Consider the following 18,725-nt stretch of genomic DNA (forward strand, 5'->3'; position numbering starts at 1 on the left):
TAACCTGAAATATTTGTATGTAAACAGAATAATCTAACACAGTGATAGCTAGTTGTACTAAATCTGTTATGGCACCAGCGAGCCCTTCAAAGAAAACAATGCCAATCTCTGCCTCTGTCTTCACAAGGCCTTCTGTGTGTCTGTGTCCTTCCTCTCATCTTCTTACAAGGACTCCAGTCATTGGATTTAGGGCCTACTCTAAATCCAGAATGATTTCATCTTGAGATCCTTGACTAATTACATCTGCAAAGACCCTATTTCCAAATAAGGTCACATTCTGAGATTCTGGGTACACAGGAATTTTAAGGGTATATTCTTCAAAACACTATATTCCTCTCACAGAGAGTGCAGGATTAGTCAGAAGACTTCAAGCTTCAAGTTCCAGATCTGCCACCTCTTAGCTTTGTGATTCTGGGTCCATTCTCACTTGTCTGTCAAAGATAAACCGTGGATATAACCTGTACTTCCTCACTCTACAGGATACTGTAAGGAACAAGTGAGCAAATGCACATGAAACTGCTTTGCAAAGTGCAATGTAGTGTATAAACGAAATGCTTTGTTTTAGAAGTTATCATTTTACCTTTAACAGTTACTTTGGAATCTATTAACCCATTTATGACTAGTGTTCCATTGTTGGAACGCTAAGCTTATGGGAGTTATTTATATCCTACTGCTTAAGGTTATTGCTAAGGTCTGATTTTTCACACACAAAAAATGTTCACACAAAAAAATTTGCAACCTCTGGCATAAATGGGTTAATTTATGTAATATACAGGCTTCCTCTTGTACCATAACCTGAAAAATGCTCATAATAATTTTTCATATCAATTTACATTTCAAAATATGCTAAACCTAAGAGCTTATATGCTAATTTATGTAATTACAGATAAAGTAACTACAATGCAAGAACCTGCATTAAACTGGCCCAAGTTCCTTTTCTCATACTTCACTACTTATTTGTGAACTTTATCTCCACCTGAGAGATAACCAACCATTTACTTCTTTTCTAACTCTCTTTCATTACTACACCATTCTTCAACCCTACACATAGTTCACAGCAACTCTAACACTGAAGAATTCCCCTACGCAATTTTCAGTGAAAGAAAATTGAATTTAGTCATTTGGAAGGCACTAAAACAACTAAGCAAGGAGATAGGGTCTACCAAAGGATGACTTTTTTTTTCTGTCATTTTGTATCAGTGTGTATGATAAACATGTGTGCATTTGACTTACTAATCAAAGTATGTTGTTAGATCGGGAAGGCAAGAACTGTGGTCTGCTCATCTCTATATCCCTAAGCATCAGGTAATGTGTTTTGCATATGTAAAACTTCAATAAACATTTGTCGATTTTAATCTTTTACAGAAGAAAGAACAAGCTGACAAATAAACCTTCAAAAAAATCTCTTCCTTGAGCCTTTTCAGTTGTTCAAGATTTAAATACCCGACTCTCTGGAGGCAGATACTCACTTCCAAACACTTTTCAACTTATAATTTTTTTTTTTCATTTAAATTTCCAGCTAAGGGAACAAAACAAAAACATACAAAAGAAGGACCATTTTGGAAGCTAGCTAGAAGGTTTAGGGGATAAGCACAAACTGAAGGGACATCAAAAGTGAAAATCAAGAAGAATCAAGGTCTGAAATACCCATTGGACTGGGTCAATAATAAAACTTACGAAGCAACACCTAAACTAGAGAGAAAATATGTTGAAATCATTTTGTGAAGGCATTTTATGATAAAAAGAAAATGTATCTTACAGTGCTTTTATCATTTCTTCTTGCATCTTTTGTAAGGAGTCCAGAAGCAGGGGAAGTGTGATATCATAATACTGATTCTGATGGAGCTGTGCCCCTTTCAATGCCAATACATACTGATTGTGCAACATATGAAGTTTCATTGTTGCTTTGTCGTATCGTTCCTTGGCCTTTTCAGTTTCCTTCCCTAAAAAAAAATTGAAGAACGTTAGTAAAAGAAATAAATTTTATCTTCACTACATGAAAACTGAATTACTACTGTTTTGTTATTTCACACATTTTATAAATAACAAAATTTTACTGAACACATACTATGTGCTTAGCTTTATGCAAGGTACTGTTGATTTGCCCATCCTTAACACAAAGGTTGCCAAGAAGGAGGCATGTAGGATACTAAATGGTGAATAAAGGTCAAAGTAAAACACAAAAAAGTACAAATATATGATCCTTTTCATCTTCAAGAAGCTTATACCAAATTGAAACAACAATGCACATAAAACTGTAAAACCAAGAAACCAAGAAAGTTTGTAAATAATGTCAAATTTTTAGGTCTATGTTTGAGATATCAATAAAGACAAGGGTACTCAGAGGAGGCTTTGTGGAGAAGACAAACCTTAAAATATGGGACATGTCTGGAGAAGTATAAGAAAGATAAGAACAGATAGTTCCTTCCTCTCACCTTCCTTTTTTCCCTTCATTCCTTCCTTCCTTTCATTCAATGAATATTATTAGCTGAACACTACTAGGCACTGTGCTACACACTGGGAATTCAGTATTTGGCAAAACAGAGTCCTTGACATAGAGCCTTGTGAACTGGAATATTGAGTGAATACATGGAAAGAACAAAGTTACATAGAGATTAGCTAGTCTAAAGACAGCAAGTTTTGAGAAAGTTAAAGAAATAGGTCTGCTTAGGTAGGGCACTTCTAGGTGCTGAATGACTTGAAAATCAAGCGGAGAAATTTAGACTTCATGTAGAAGAAGTCTGAGAGATACTGATAATGTTATAAGTTAAAACATTTTATGGTTCCTCCACTAGTCATTTAGAAAACATTTACAGATTGCCAATATAAGCGAATGAATATATAAATAAATGAAAATTTTAAGCAGATCTTAAACTTCTGATGCAAATTACGCAAATATTTCTTGTCAATGTAGATTCAGAAAATAAACTGTTCAAGATATTTACTAATTTCTGCCCTTTCCAAAGAGGTCCTCCAAATAAATCCCCTCCCCAGAAACAGATCTTAAGTTGAGAATTTTTGACGGCAGGCTCCCTTTTGTTGCCGTTCTGCGTAGGCTCAGCAACCACCTGAGTATTCCTCATTTAAGAATCTCAGTACCCCAGAGCAAAGAGCAGATAAAAGGTGAGGCTTTTGCAAAGAGGGACAATGTCAGACCTCAGACCATTGCTAGGAAGAACAACAGAATGAGAAATAGAATTCCTTTGCTTTCTCATCATCCCTCCAATTCTGATGCTCAGGAACTACATCCACATCACATAAACAGAAACAAACCTTCTGGCAGACTTGTATGTCTCTACTATCAATACATTCTAGTGTTCACAAACACTAGAATCACCACTGACTTCTAGGGAGTAACACACAATTATATTAAAGAGTTTAATTCTGTACCCATAGTCCATTCACTGGCTCTTGCACATGGGGATATTAATAACTGTCCAAGTTATTAATAAAATGTTGCCCAGATAATCTATTTCACTTTATAACATAAAGAACTTCTCAATAAGAAAATAATATTTTCACCTGAGCATCTCTAACCCCTGTCACTGCTGACCAGAAACATGTTCTAAAACTAGAGTGGCAGGAGGGAAGCAAGTACATTAATTCAGTTCTCACCTGAAGAAAATCAGAAAGAAAAAAAAAAAATTTTAATCACTAAAGTAGTAGTTTTTCAAACTTTTTGACTACCACCTACAAGATAATATATTTTATGTCACGAACTAGTAAATAATCATATGTGTTTATATAACTTTAATATAAAATGATTATACTCCTTACTATGAGGTATGCCCAGTGATTTTTTCAAAAATTCTAATCTATTTGAATTTTTTTAATGTTTATCAGAAATCAGTAAACTTTTGCCTCAGTTAAAATAAATCCCTAGAGATTTATTTCACTCTGCATGACACTTGGCACAACTTTTTAACTTAGCAATTAATAAAATGACTTCGGTAATACTAACCATGAATGATTCTTAATGTTCTAAGGAACATATCCTCCCACATGATCAGTTACTATAATAATTTTTCATAGAATAATATAATAGCATTTTTATTCATGAATATTACTACTTAGCATTCTTCTTACATATTTCATTAAAAGTCCCCAAAAGTCAATGCAATTGCCTGGGTACAATGGCTCATGTGTAATCCCAACACTTTCAGAGGCTGAGGCAGGCAGATTACTTGAGGTCAGGAGTTCGAGGCCGGCCTGGCCAGCACAGTGAAACGTTGTCTCTACTAAAAATACAAAAAAATTAGCTGGGTGTGGTGGTGCGTGCCTATGGTACCAGGCATTGGGGAGGCTGAGGCGGGAGTATGACTTTAACCCAGGAGGCCGAGGTTGCAGTGAACCAAGATCAAGCCACTTCACTCCAGCCTGGGCAACAGAGTGAGACGCCATCAAAAAAAAAAAAAAAAAAAAAGTCAATGCAACTGACGTATCTATGGCCAGCCCACAGCCTTCCGTCTAAAAATGAGCACCCTTTTCCTCTTCACCCACACAAGTTAGGAGGAGGCTTCTATATGAAGCTGACACTCAAGATCTAAGGTATATAACTAACTGCCCATATAGGAACCAATATTTTGGTTAGAAGCGAAGTCATATTAATTCCTGAATAAGAGTAAAAGTTCACTAACTCCTGCTACAGAAGCTGCCCTTTTTAAGGCCCATTTCAAGGTTTTTGGTCTGTTTTTTTTTTTTTTTTTTACTCACCATTTTTAAGCTAGTTTAAGTTTCTTTTACTACTTGAAATTGAATACATTAATTCTGACAACAGTTCAAAAGGTCAGGTACAATTAACCAGATAAGTTAATTCCAAGTAATAAAGACACTTTCTACAGTCCACATGTTCATAATAAGAAAACAAAACAGGCAGTTACCATGCAAGTGTATTTGAGTATTGTGTTCTAAGATGTTACGTTTTACTGTCAGTTCAAAAGGTATAATCAATTCACTGAATTCCACATTTTGCCCTATTTACAAATTTTATTGTTATATAAACTATTATTCCTAATTCCCTAAATTTTTTAGTCTAACTTCAGAAGACAATCTCTCTACACATTTTCATTAAGACATTTAAGCCATTTAAACCACCCATCTGTCCTTCCATTTGCACAGATATTTAAACTGCACACTACCCATCTGTCTTTCTAGCTGGTGTAAAATGATTCACTAAATACACAACACTCAACTCACTAAGATTTTATGCTCCAAGATAACATTAGAAAAGTTAAGAATTTCCCAGATACCTTTTTCTTTGTTAAATATAGTATATGACAAACAACCTGAAGCTATTAGAGCCAAAATTTAATCACCAACAGCTTACGAATGGTCATTAATAACAATTACAAAAATACTTAATGCCTTTGGAAACATCCAATGCGGAATCCATTGTATTAAAATAATAATAATAAATTCTCAAAACCACTTTCAGGTTTAAAACCAGATTTCAGGTTATGTTTTAACAGATTTTGGGGAGGAGTACTCCACAGCTCACATACACTTCTACATTTGGTTATAAGGCATACTTATGTATGCACATTATCAATCAATCTTTTATCTCCCTCCCTTGAAGGTATAAACAAAGAGTTTTAAAAACATGCTCACTTACCATGATTTGGAAAGGGATTCTATGTTACTTTTTACTGATTTGTTTTAAAATAAATGTTTACGGTGCTATACAGGATATATAAGTCAATTTCAGAAATGTTAATACCATATAAAAACCAATGTTACAAATAAAAACCTTAAAATTCCTTTTACTTAACAAAATTGTTGCAAAAAATAACCTAATATAATTCTATTTACTTCAAAATATCTCAGATCACTAATATACTTTCTTAACTTTTAAATAAATGCAAATGATCTTAAAATTATGTGAAGTATATAGAATAAAACAATTCTTGTTTTTCATTCGACAGACACAGAATCCTATCTTTGTTCTGTATGCTTTTTTCTTTTTTTCTTTAAATGATGACAGGCATTGGAGCAGGGCATGGAGTGTTCTACGTGTCAATCAACAAGGAGGAAAACATCCAATTTCTCCTCCTCCACATAATAAAATTCACAAAGAGATTAAATTATAATTCGTTTGCCACAACTTGTTGACAAATCTATTTAATGTTTTGTAATAACAGAATGTATAAACAACATGTCACGCCATAAACAATATAATGAAGCTAGCAAAACTCAATTATGTAAGTTTGACATTTACAAGAGAAAGGCTAGACTACTCATTAAGCTAGTCTAAAAAGTCACCTTTTTTATTATAAACTTCTGAAGTGTTTGCCATTTGTGAAATATTATGGTAGAAAGCCTGTGATAATAAATTTAAGAAGTGATTATTTTCTAAAAATAAAGTGCCCACAAGTAGACCCTGCTTTGATTTGGATAACTAAACTTTCTACCACCTTATAATTTTCCTTTCTTTCAGAACATTCCTTGTTAATATGGTTTGGCTCTGTGTCCCCACCCAAATCTCATCTGGAATTATAATCCTTGTAATTCCCATGTGTCAAGGGAGGGACCAGGTGGAAGGTGACTGAATCATGAACGGGTTTTTTTCCCCCATGCTGTTCTCATGATAGTGAGTTCTCAGAAGATCTGATGGTTTTATAAGGCAGTTTTCCCTGCTCTTGCTCAGTCTCTCACCTGCCGCCGTGAAGTCATGTCTCTTCCTCTTCCACCATGATTGTAAGTTTCCTGAGGCCTCCCCAGCAATGTGGAACTGTGAGCCAATTAAATCTCTTTTCTTTATAAATTGCCCAGTAAGTATATGTCTTCATAGCAGTGTGAAAAGAGATTAATATGCTCCTCAACTTCACAATTTTACTTATTACTCTACAATCACTATCCTAGGCACACTAAGTATGAAGAAAATGCACAGGAATTCATCTTAACTTATAGTTACTTGGGTCAAATGTATACACAAGTTTTTTTTCACATGGAAGTTAAATTCAAGTGTGATATGTAGAAACCATGAAGGAGCTACCTTTTTTACTCAGTGTGGTTCTGACAAGAACAATGTTAAAAGTCAATTCTAGTCTTAGCTTTTCCTTTGATTAGCTGTGCAGCCCCAAGCAAACCATTTAATCTAAATTTCAGTTTCTAATTTTTAAACATAGGAGTTAAATTATCTGCCCTTTCTAATTCACTGGGTTGTAATATAGACTAAATGGCAGAAAATTGACAAAATGCAGTTAATAGCAAAGGCTAAATAAAGCACAGAATTTGGAAAGACAAAAAAAAAAAACTTTTGTGTTTATATGCTCCTATAAAGCATTAAAAAAAATAATAGGTATGGCCAGGCACAGTGGCTCACACTTGTAATTCCAACATTATGGGGGACAGAGGCGGAAGGATCATGAGGTCAGGAGTTCAAGATCAGCCTGGCCAATATGGTGAAACCTTGTCTCTATTTAAAAATACAAAAATTAGCTGGGTGGTGGTGCACACTCCCAGCTACTCGGGAGGCTGAGGCAGGACAATCACTGGAATCAGGAGGCGGAGCTTACAGTGAGCCGAGATCGTGCCACTGCACTCCAGCCTGGGCGACAGAGTAAGATTCCGTCTCAAAATAATAATAATAATAAATAAGTATATACATATTTTGCTACTTTTAATAAATTTCCTGGCATAAGAAAATTTGATTTATCAAGAAACATTTATTAAACATTTTATGGGTTTTGAACTGTTCAGAGAACTGAAAGTGATACTTTATTTAAAAATTCAATATAAAACACCTTTAAAGAGCAAGTTCTCAAACTCTGTGTAATATAATTTCCTTGCATATATGGTGATTCTTACATTTGATTGACCCACAGTCTTCTAACAACCTGTAAAGTGAATGATGTACCATGTCCAAATCTACATTCCATAATTTTACAATACTGTGAATGAGGGAATTCTGGGTAGCTGGGATGTGGCAGCAGCATAATTCTGAATCTCCCACATGTTACCCAAAACTATAATAAAGAAAAAAATGAAAAATATAACTCATATCCTCAGCATAACAGGCAGACAGAGTCCAAATTTTAAATTGGCTATGAGTAGAAAAGTAAACACCAAATCTCTACAAATGATCTCTCCCCCTCCCATAGCAAGCCTTTATGAAGACCAAAGGCTGTTGGGTGGGTTGTTTGGGGGTGGGTGTAGGGGGGTGAGGCAGGGGTGGGGGTGAAGAGAAGAAACAGCAGCATGCTTAAGACTGATCTAAAAACAACCATCAGAAAAAGAAGGTCTGCTCTACATGTGAAAATACTGAAAAACTGTAGTGGTAGATCACAGCAGTGACAGTAATATAAGAGTTAAAGAAGGAGGAACTAAGATACTATTTCTCATCTACCAAATTGAGAAACTCTGTTGGTGAGGATGTGGAGAAAAAAAATTCATACACTTCTAGTAGAAATGCAAATTGGTATAATCCTTATAGAAGGAAATTTGGCAATATCTAACAAAATAACATGTAAGTATACCTTTTAACCCAGCAATCACACTTCTTGGAATTTATATCACACTTCTGGGAATTCATTCCTCCAATCACACACACAAACACACACACATACAAAACAAATATATAAGGTTATTTTAAGCTATATGTCCATATGTAGGAAAGGGCTTAAATAATCTTAAAGTGGCATGCAATTGTTTAAAAGAACGAAAAACTAGCAAGAGACTGTGATGACAGAAAAATAAAAGAATGAAAAAACTGTCTACCAACTTGGATGTTGTCATTTTCAGGATGCATTATCAATGGAGAAGCAAAGGAAAAAGAATATTATATAATCGTAGTTTTGTGTAAGAAAGAAAGGGAAATAAAAACGATTGAGTTTTCTATATGGTTTTGAACAGTGTTAACTTTTAGAATCACTAAGTTTCACATAGAAATAAACAAAATTAACAAGGATGGGGGGCGGAATTAAAATGAGATACAACAGAAACAAATGACCCAAACTGTATTTCCAGTGAATAACATTAACCACACTAAAAGGAGTAGGGAAGTAATTTTGTAAAAAACTAAGTAACTTTGGAAAACAGTATATGATTACAAATAGAAGGCTAAAGACAAGAAAAGATTTAAACAAATACCGAACTGTAATTTTTAAGTTTCATTTTTCAGAGGCATGAGTTAGCAATATTGAAATTACTTTCTGTGTATTCTAGCATTTGAGCAAGTAAGTAAAATATTGTGAATGACAGAAGCTAGGTTTCTCACTGCCAGAAAAAGCAGTTGCAAATATATAAATAGGAAGAGAAGGAATAAACTCTGTGGTATTAGATTTGAATTTGAAGTATCAATGTGAACCCCTCAGTGTATCCCTAGATAGACCAATAAATAACAGAAAAAAAGCACAGGTGTACATGGGTGTGTACATGTTGCTTATTTCCTGTCTCTGTCAATTAACAGGACCTAGAACAAGATACTCCACTAGAAATGAGCACACCAACGGTCAGATACTGTTTTCCAAATACAATTCTCCAATAAAAAGAACTAGGGTTTCATAGAGAAATGGAACCTGAAGTAGGAAAAGTGTAAGATGAGCCAGAAAATACGTACTCAATGAACGACAGGAATGTGTCAAAAGGACAGAGGAGCCAGTTTGAAGTGGCTCCCACTGCCCAAATCTGAGCATGATAGTATATAATTATTATAGTAGAAAATTATAATCCATGAATAAAAATCTGAATCTGTGAGTTCATTCTAATACATTAAATTAATACATAAATTTAAAAAATAAACTGGAGAGAGGGAAAAGCCCTTCCATATATTAAAAACAAATTAATAAATATAAAAGGAACAATGGAATTAGAAAATTACCATTTCACAATTGCCATGATAATAAATAATTTCAGCAAGTATCATTGATAGACAGAAAAACTAGTGGGTGAAAATCTGAAGAGTAACACCATATTTACACAGTGTCAATGTTTTCCCTACAATACTTATTAACAAAGAAAAGTGAAAATGTAACTTTAGTGTGGAGAAATCAAGTATATATCACCTTATTCCAATGATCAAATTAATATCCAATAATGGGATGAACTGACATCATGAACCTGATATAAAGCACCGACAACAGAACATCATTTCTATGGTATTCCTATGAAAAATAAATAACAAATATTATGCAGAAAAACAAATCAAGGAATACTACACAAAATAACTGCCCTATACTGCTCAAAAATGTCAACGTTTTGCGAACCATGAAGACTATTAACTGTTCCAGTGTAAAGGCAACCAAAAAGATATGACAACTTAATAAATATACATTTACGTTTTTATATTTACACATACACACACACACATACATATATACGCACCACATACAGAGACAGAAAAATATAAAGCAAATGTGGTAAAATGTGAACATTCGGGAAATGTGAGTGAACGGTATATGGGAATTCTTTTTACTGTTCTTTCAACATTTCTGTAGGACTGAAATGACGTTAAAATATAGTTAAAAGACAGCTGTGAAAACTGGATCAAACTTTTAAAGTAACAGAATAATCATTATATCTAAAGAACTGGTGTTATTCAGCCTACAGATAAGAAGCCTCAACAATTTGTTCTTTAAATATCAAAACACTGATTTCCTAGTTCAGAAAAGAAAATTTAGTTTTAATTTGTATGTCTCCTAGCAGGTATGTTTCCACTGCATGTAATATTAATACAAAAAGAAGCCACACTATGGAAAAAAAAAAAAAAGATTTAACTCTACTTTAGAAGACTAGTCAAATATGTGGAAAAACAACATTTACAGAAAATTTATGGCATTCATCCTTTAAATGTTTATCTACAATCCATGGTGTTCTAGGTTATATGAGGGATGCACAGTTATAGTCTCTTCCTAAAAGATATTTGATAAGAAAAAATTAAAATGAAGACTCACTAAATAGTCATCATGTTAAGACATAACTGTACCAGAAGAAGTGCAGAGATCATCATTAACTTAGCATAAACAACCACACACTAACCTCCAACTCCTAATATGTACTATGATATGAAATGTATCTAATAAGTTGATGAACACTTAATAAACTGGCTTAAAAGCTACATGTTCTGCATAAAATATCTCTAGAAAAAGCAGATAATATCTGTTGCCTCTGGAGGAAAAAAATGAATAATGACTGGGGAAAAAAAACTTTTCATTGTATACTTAATAGTTTGTATCTTATGATTTTGAAATCTGAGCCATATTACTGTGAAGAGGGAGTCCGTGAACCCCATTTTTAGAAATTACTCTGAAGAGAACTTCCATAAGCTTTCACCAGCATATCTAACCTTTTTATCTGAATCCATATCTCTCCATCTCTCCTAAACTATTACTATGAATAAACTGTCCTTGTTCAAAGTAAAGACTAATCTATTTATTTGGGTACTAGATGTATCCTCTCTCACCTACTCAGGGACATTTCTCCAGCAATTCTTCCTTCATTCCTGCTGCCTCAACTGTGTTTCCTTCCCTAGAAGTCCAGTTTCATCAGCAAACAAGTCGTAATAGCTCCCAATCTTGAAAAACAAACAAAAAAACCCTCCCTTTACTACACTTCTTCCAGTTACTTCCATATTTCTCTCCTCCCCTTTACTGCAGAACTGATACTAGTTATCTCCAGTTTCTTTTCTCTCCTTCTTTCTTAAACCCAGTCCATTTAGGGTTTTCCCTGTACCACTCCACTGAAATTTCTCTTGTCAAAATCACCAATAACGTACACTTTGCTAACTCCAAATCTTAGTCCTCACTTTATGTTTTAGCAGTATTTAACCTAGTTAATCACTTGCTCTTCCTTGAAACCTGTCTTCCCATATTGTCTTCCAGAATAGTACATTCACTTAGTTTTCCTATTGGTCTTTTGTATTATTTTTATCTCTTTATTTCCCTGACTTCATGTTGGGCTCTTTGTTAAGAGTCTTTGTTAAGACTCTTCTCTTTTTTATCTTCATTCATACTACTGGTAATGTCATAAAATCTCATGGCTTTAAAATGACAATTAACATTTACAGTTCTACTCCAGACCTCTCCCTGGAACTGCTGAACTAGAGATTTAATTCAACATCTCCACTTAAGTATCTAATAAGACTCTAAAAACCAGTCTTCCCACATTTTTCCCACCTCAGTTACTAACAATGCCATTCTTCCAGTTGCTCAGGCCAAAAATCTTGGAATCAGTCTTTTCCTCTTTCTCTCACAAACTACATCTAATTCAATGGCAAATCCTCTAGGCTTTTTTTTTTTTTTTTTTTTTTTTTTGACAGGGTCTTGCTGCTCTGTCACCCAGGTTAGAGTGCAGTGGGGGCAATCTTGGCTCACTGTAACCTCCGCCTCCTGGGTCAGGCAATTCTGGTGCCTCAGCCTCCCTAGTAGCTGGGACTATAGGTGTTTGCCACACCAGGACTGGTTAATTTTTTGTATTTTTAGTACAGACAGGGTTTCACCATGATGGCCAGTGGCCAGGTTGGTCTTGAACTCCTGGCCTCAAGTGATCTATCTGCCTCAGCCTCTCAAAGTGCTGGGATTACAGGCGTGAGCCACCGCGTCCAGCCGGTTCTACTTTCAATAGATAGTAGATTTTCATTATTTGTGAAAGTTGTATTCCTGAATTTACCTACTGGGTAAAATTTCTTTAAAACCCCCAAAACAACACATGCACTGCATTCCAGGTCAATTATGGGTATGCCATGTGCAGAGAGCAAAAAATTTGAGTAAAGGCACAGGTTCTGAGCTGAGATTGAACAAAATTAGGCTCTGCTCTGTTTCAGCTTTCACAACTGTAAACAATTTGCAGTCTATATGGTGCATTTTTCACATTTTTGTGAATTTTGTTAGTGATTTCACTGTTTGAAATGGCCCTAGTGCTAAAGTCTGTCTAATGGTCCTACACTCAAAAAGGCTGTGATGACCCTTAAAGAGAAGATACCTGTCTTAGGTAAGTTTCATTTAGCCATGAGTTATAGTACCACTAATTGTGAGTTCAATGTTACATAAGGTGTCTTTAAATGAAAACATACATAAAACAAAGTTATGTATTGAACAGTTGCTGAAAATGTTGTCATTGCTTGCAGGAAACAAACCTTTATGTCCCTAGGTGAAACAAGTCAGCACTAACTAATTTAATGTACACAGTGACTTTGTCAAACTACCATGAATAACAAGGATTCATTGTTTATACAGAATTTGGGCACTTCTCAGCACTTCTTTTGCTACCAACCAGGTCCAAATCAGCATGACCCCTTGCCTAAACTACTGCAACAGCCTGGAAGTAACTGTCTCCTTACTTCTGTCCTTCCTCTGTCATTTCAGACTATTCTCAAAAAGGTTACAACAATTATCCTGTTAAAATGTAAGTTCATTCACGTCACTCCTCTGCTCAAAACACCCCAATGGCTTCCTATCTTGAGAAAAAGTCAGGGTTTTAAAAGAACTACCAAGATCCTACATAATCTATGTGTTGCCTGTCAACTACCATCATTCTTCATCTCTGACCTCATGTCATACCTCCATGCCTCTCTCTTATCAATTAACTCAGTTACAGACAAAAAGGCATCTGCACTGATCTTCAAATATGCCAGAAATGATAAAATCTCAATGACTTTCTTTGGCTGTTCCCTCTACCTGGAGTACTCTTTGCTACAGATGATCACATGGTTCATTTTCTGACTTCCTTCACTCTTTATTTAAATGTTTCTTTCTCCATGAGGAATACGCAATCATCTTCTCAATACCCAATCTCCCTACCTTGTTTCATTTTTCTCCATGGTATTTATTTATCACCATTTTACATGCTATGTTTCACTTATTTCTTTTACAAATCAGCTATCTTCTGCTCTAAAATGTAAGCCGCAAGAAGGCTGGGATTTTTGTATGTATTGTTATCTACAATATCCCAAATTAAGACAGCAGTGACTAACATATAGCAAGAACTCAACAAACAGTTCTTAAATGCATAAATTGATATAGTTCTTATTTGAAAAAAAGAAATTTAAACAAATCAATTTTTTAAAAGTTATTGAAATTATAATTTTACCATGTGCTGTTTAGATCGCACTGTTTATATTATCAATACTATCTTCTGACATTTATATCATCTTTTTAGTAATGAAGTCCAGAACTAATTGCTAAGAAGCTTACCTATAAAATATAGAAGATAGAACTTCTCTTAATTTTTTCATGTGTAGAAGTTAGCTTTGTTTCCTTAACAAAACTAAGCAAAATAAGGACAAATTTAGGAAGTAATATAAAGAATATAAATGAATCATATAGCATATTCCATCCTATATATCAGCATTTAATGAGATTATTATAACTGTCATTCCAATTTCTGCACAGCTTTAACCCAATGCAAATTTCATTAAAGCTAAGAGTGCCATTACTTTTAATTACCTTGTAAAGTTCCTATCATATTAAGGAAATTTCACTTCATACTTTATGCAGCAAAAAGCATTCATTCCATAAGTTAGCTGCTGATATATATTAATCACTAAATCCAAAAATAAGTGGAAACCTCTCATTTTCAGGTCAATTCAACAGAACTCATGACCAACCACTGTAGCTTCAACTCTTCTTTGGCAACTACCATGTCCAATATGAATTTTTCCATATGTTCAACTGAGAGAGAAATTTGAGTTCCAGAATATAAGGACCTCCATATAACACCCACACATGATTTTGATATTTACATATCACCAAAATATACAGATACTGAATAAGAAGGCTAGTTGCCATTCTTGGTGAACTCAAATTGAGGAAATTAACTAAAATAGCTTTTAAAAAGTCGTATCCATTTTTTAAAATGTGGACTTATTTAAACATAAATTTAACCATCTGTCTAAAGGCTGGACTCATTTCAAACTGGTTTTCATAATTGAAGTACTCTACAAAGACAACTCAACAGATGTAATCAATTTTAATTGGCTATAAAATATCACAAACTATTCATAATGCATGAAGAGGCAATTTAAGAAAATCTACTTCCCAATTACAGAAAAATTTACTTTTGAATGAGACTTGCAGCTACTCCCCACAGTTCTAGCAGTAGGTATCCTCTCACTCTGTCTGCTTAGGGTAAATGACAGCTTACAAATTACCAGAGGGTTTACCAATCCCTTAGCACTCTTTTATTTATCAGAGAGAAAGGATAATTAGGAAGATAGATTGTTTCCCCACTCATGTGATAAAAGAGGGTGAAGATAACTCCTTTCAAGTGCCTCTAGACTGATTGACATGGGCATGTGTAATGTGGAGTAGCTATCCTGTTTTCTTTTTTTTTCCCTGAACATGATGTGTGATAAAGCAGAAGCATTCAGACTCCTACTCATGTAAGAAAAGGCCTCATAAATACTATGATCAGTATTTTGAGGTTTGGTAAACATAAAACCCTAGCATAATTCTAGACCTACAGAATCAAGTAAGTAGGCTATATCTGAATATATAATTAGAAGGTAGTTATTTTTAACATCTTTTCTGATACTTCAGAGTATCTTTAAGTAAACTATAAAATTTCAAAGAAAAATCACATTTGAAATTATTAAATTCAACACCATACAATTCAATACGGTTTTGCTTACATATTATAAAATTGGCATGCATTATATTTACTCTTTAATTTTTTTTTTTTTTTTTACTTTGAACAAAGTACTACATGGCATCTGCACAAGAACCTGCATGTATATATATATAGGTGAAGATGATTGATATGGTTTGGCTGTGTCCCCACCCAAATCTCATGTTGAATTCCCACATGTTGTGGGAGGGACCCAGTGGGAGGTAACTGAATCATGGAGGCAGGTCTTTCCCATGCTGTTCTCATGACAGTGAATAAGTCTCACGAGATCTCACGACTTTATAATGCAGAATTTCCCTGCCCAATCTCTCTCTTTGCCTGTTGCCATCCATGTAAGACACGACTTGCTCCTCCTTGCTTTCTGCTATGATTGTGAGGCCTCCCTAGTCATGTGGAAATGTAAGCCCATTAAATCTTTCTTTTGTAAACTGCCCGGTCTTTACCAGCAGCATAAAAACAGATTAATACAATGATGTATATTATCTACAACATGAACAATTTCAAGAAATTGTGAGCCCAAAATATCTGGGAATAAATAAACTCATATAACTCTCAGAACAAATTAGGAAGGATGATAAAGTCCACTAAGACTCTAAAACTTAGGTTAATGTGTTTTGGTCTTTCATTATCACAACAAAGTTTAATTTAGTTCATGTTCTTCATAGGAAGAAACAAAACCAACAAAGGCCATGGACACTGAAATCAGACAGATTTGGTGTCAACTATTTCTTTATTCTCCCCATCATGTACTTAAAAACTGTTTGTCTATGAGAAATTTCCAGGGAAACTATCTAACATTGTAAGTGACCATTATTAATTTTTCTGACTACTGTAAAATAAGTGTAGTAAAATCAATATGATCTGCCCTAAATAAACAGAAAATTACGGTAATAAACAGAATACAGATATTCTTTGCAGCATTTTTTCAGAAATCCCTTGACAAGAAAAAAAGAATAAAAAGTAAATCTTAAAAGTTTAATGTCTTCTAATAGAAAAACAAATAGTATTCCAACTTAAAAAAATAGATAAAACACTTTCCTTCAAGTTTTATATAAAAATTTTTCTCATTTCACATGAGATCAAAAGACAAATCAAACACAAAGACAAAATACTTAAATGTGTACAGTGATAAATCTAAACTTATGGAATTCCTTGAAAAATCAAACACTATAAAAGGATTATCTAAAGTACACAAAAACTTCATTATTTAACTTATGCAAAAGAAAAATCAGAAACACCTTAACTGTAATCCTCAGATTAATTTATGAAACAAAACAAACACATGGAAAAGTATATTATAGATATCATACAGAAAAACAGTAGAGAATCATTATAAATTCCAAGAGGAAAAACAAGCTCAAAAAAGGCACTAAAAATATTATTTATTTTCTTTTTTCGAGACGGAGACTTGCTCTGTCGCCAGGCTAGAGTACAGTGGCACAATCTTGGCTCACTGCAACCTCCAACTCCCAGGTTCAAGTGATTCTCCTGCCTCAGCCTCCCAAGTACCTAGGACTACAAGTGCGCACCACCATGCCCAGCTAATTTTTTTTGTATTTTTTAGTAGAGATGGGGTTTCACCATGTTGGCCAAGTTGGTCTTGATCTCTCTTTTTTTTTTTTTTTTTTTCTTTGAGACGGAGTTTCGCTCTGTCGCCCAGGCTGGAGTGCAGTGGCCGGATCTCAGCTCACTGCAAGCTCCGCCTCCCGGGTTCACGCCATTCTTCTGCCTCAGCCTCCCGAGTAGCTGGGACTACAGGCGCCCGCCACCTCGCCCGGCTAGTTTTTTGTACTTTTAGTAGAGACGGGGTTTCACCGTGTTAGCCAGGATGGTCTCGATCTCCTGACCTCGTGATCCGCCCGTCTCAGCCTCCCAAAGTGCTGGGATTACAGGCTTGAGCCACCGCGCCCGGCCGGTCTTGATCTCTTGACCTCGTGATTCACCCGCCTCGGCCTCCCAAAATGCTAGGATTGCAGGCATGAGCCACCGCATTCAGCCCTAATAATATGATTTTTAAACTTCCATCATTTCACAAACAAAATGTTATTATTATTCTCTCTATCATGAATCTAGACAATGTTCTACATTTTCTCCTTGGACTAAAAGTCTTATAGTTTTATTAAAAGTGTTAATAAGACCCAGTCTGATAAGTTTAAAATTCACAATGTATAGCGTCTCATCAAAAGTTGTCAGGCATTCAAAGAAGCAAAAATATCTACCCAAAATAAGGGAACAAATCAATCAACTGAAAGTGACTGACACAGAAGTTAGAAATGGGTGACAAGGATTTCAAAACAGTGATTATAGTGGTATTCAGTATGTTCAAAAAGTTAAGTAGATATATAAAAGGTTTCAGAAAAGACCTAAATCATCCTTAAGGAGGCAAAACCTATACTGCCTGAGTTAACAACAACCACCAAAAAAAAAAAAAAAAAAATCACCACCAGATGGAATTAAAGGCAATTAGGCACTGCAGAGGAAAAGATTACTAAACTTTTAGACATAGTCACAGAAACTAACCAGTATGAAACAGAAAAAAAAAAGACAAGGAGGAAAAAAATTAACAGAGCATTACCAGTCTGTAAGAGAACTACAAGTAGCCTAATATATGTATAACTGGCATCTCTGAAAGAAAGCAAAAAGAGGGGGAGACAAAATATATGTGAAGAAATAATGGCTGAAAGTTTTCCAAATTTGATGAAAATTAAAAACTCAGATACAGGCCGGGCGCGGTGGCTCAAGCCTGTAATCCCAGCACTTTGGGAGGCCGAGACGGGCGGATCACGAGGTCAGGAGATCGAGACCATCCTGGCTAACACGATGAAACCCCGTCTCTACTAAAAAGTACAAAAAACTAGCCGGGCGAGGTGGCGGGCGCCTGTAGTCCCAGCTATTCAGGAGGCTGAGGCAGGGGAATGGCGTGAACCCGGGAGGCGGAGCTTGCAGTGAGCTGAGATAGGGCCACTGCACTCCAGCTTGGGCCACAGAGCGAGACTCCGTCTCAAAAAAAAAAAAAACTCAGATACAAGAAGTTCAAAAAACACAAACATAAATTAAAACTTCAATAAAAAACTTACAACAAAGTAAATCATGATCAAATTGCTTAAAACCAATGATAAAAGAAAAATCTTAAAAGCTACCAAAGGAAAATGAAATGTTCAGAGCAA

At 34.9% G+C, this 18,725-nt stretch overlaps 1 protein-coding gene across 5 annotated transcripts in view; it reads right to left on the reverse strand.

The window, feature by feature from the left end:
* FER (FER tyrosine kinase) overlaps positions 1–18,725 on the reverse strand; it is a 452,583-nt gene that overhangs the window by 321,039 nt on the left and 112,819 nt on the right. For all 5 annotated transcript variants that reach the window (XR_004056369.1, XM_030927487.1, XM_030927488.1 and 2 more), the window contains exon 6: positions 1,760–1,943. Coding sequence is in view for 4 of the 5 variants with exons in the window: in XM_030927487.1 (XP_030783347.1) it covers positions 1,760–1,943 (184 nt within the window). In the remaining variant the exon portion in view is untranslated. The remainder of the gene's footprint in view (positions 1–1,759; positions 1,944–18,725) is intronic.

Source organism: Rhinopithecus roxellana, chromosome 3 (genome assembly GCF_007565055.1).
Source record: "Rhinopithecus roxellana isolate Shanxi Qingling chromosome 3, ASM756505v1, whole genome shotgun sequence".
Lineage (NCBI taxonomy): Eukaryota > Metazoa > Chordata > Mammalia > Primates > Cercopithecidae > Rhinopithecus > Rhinopithecus roxellana.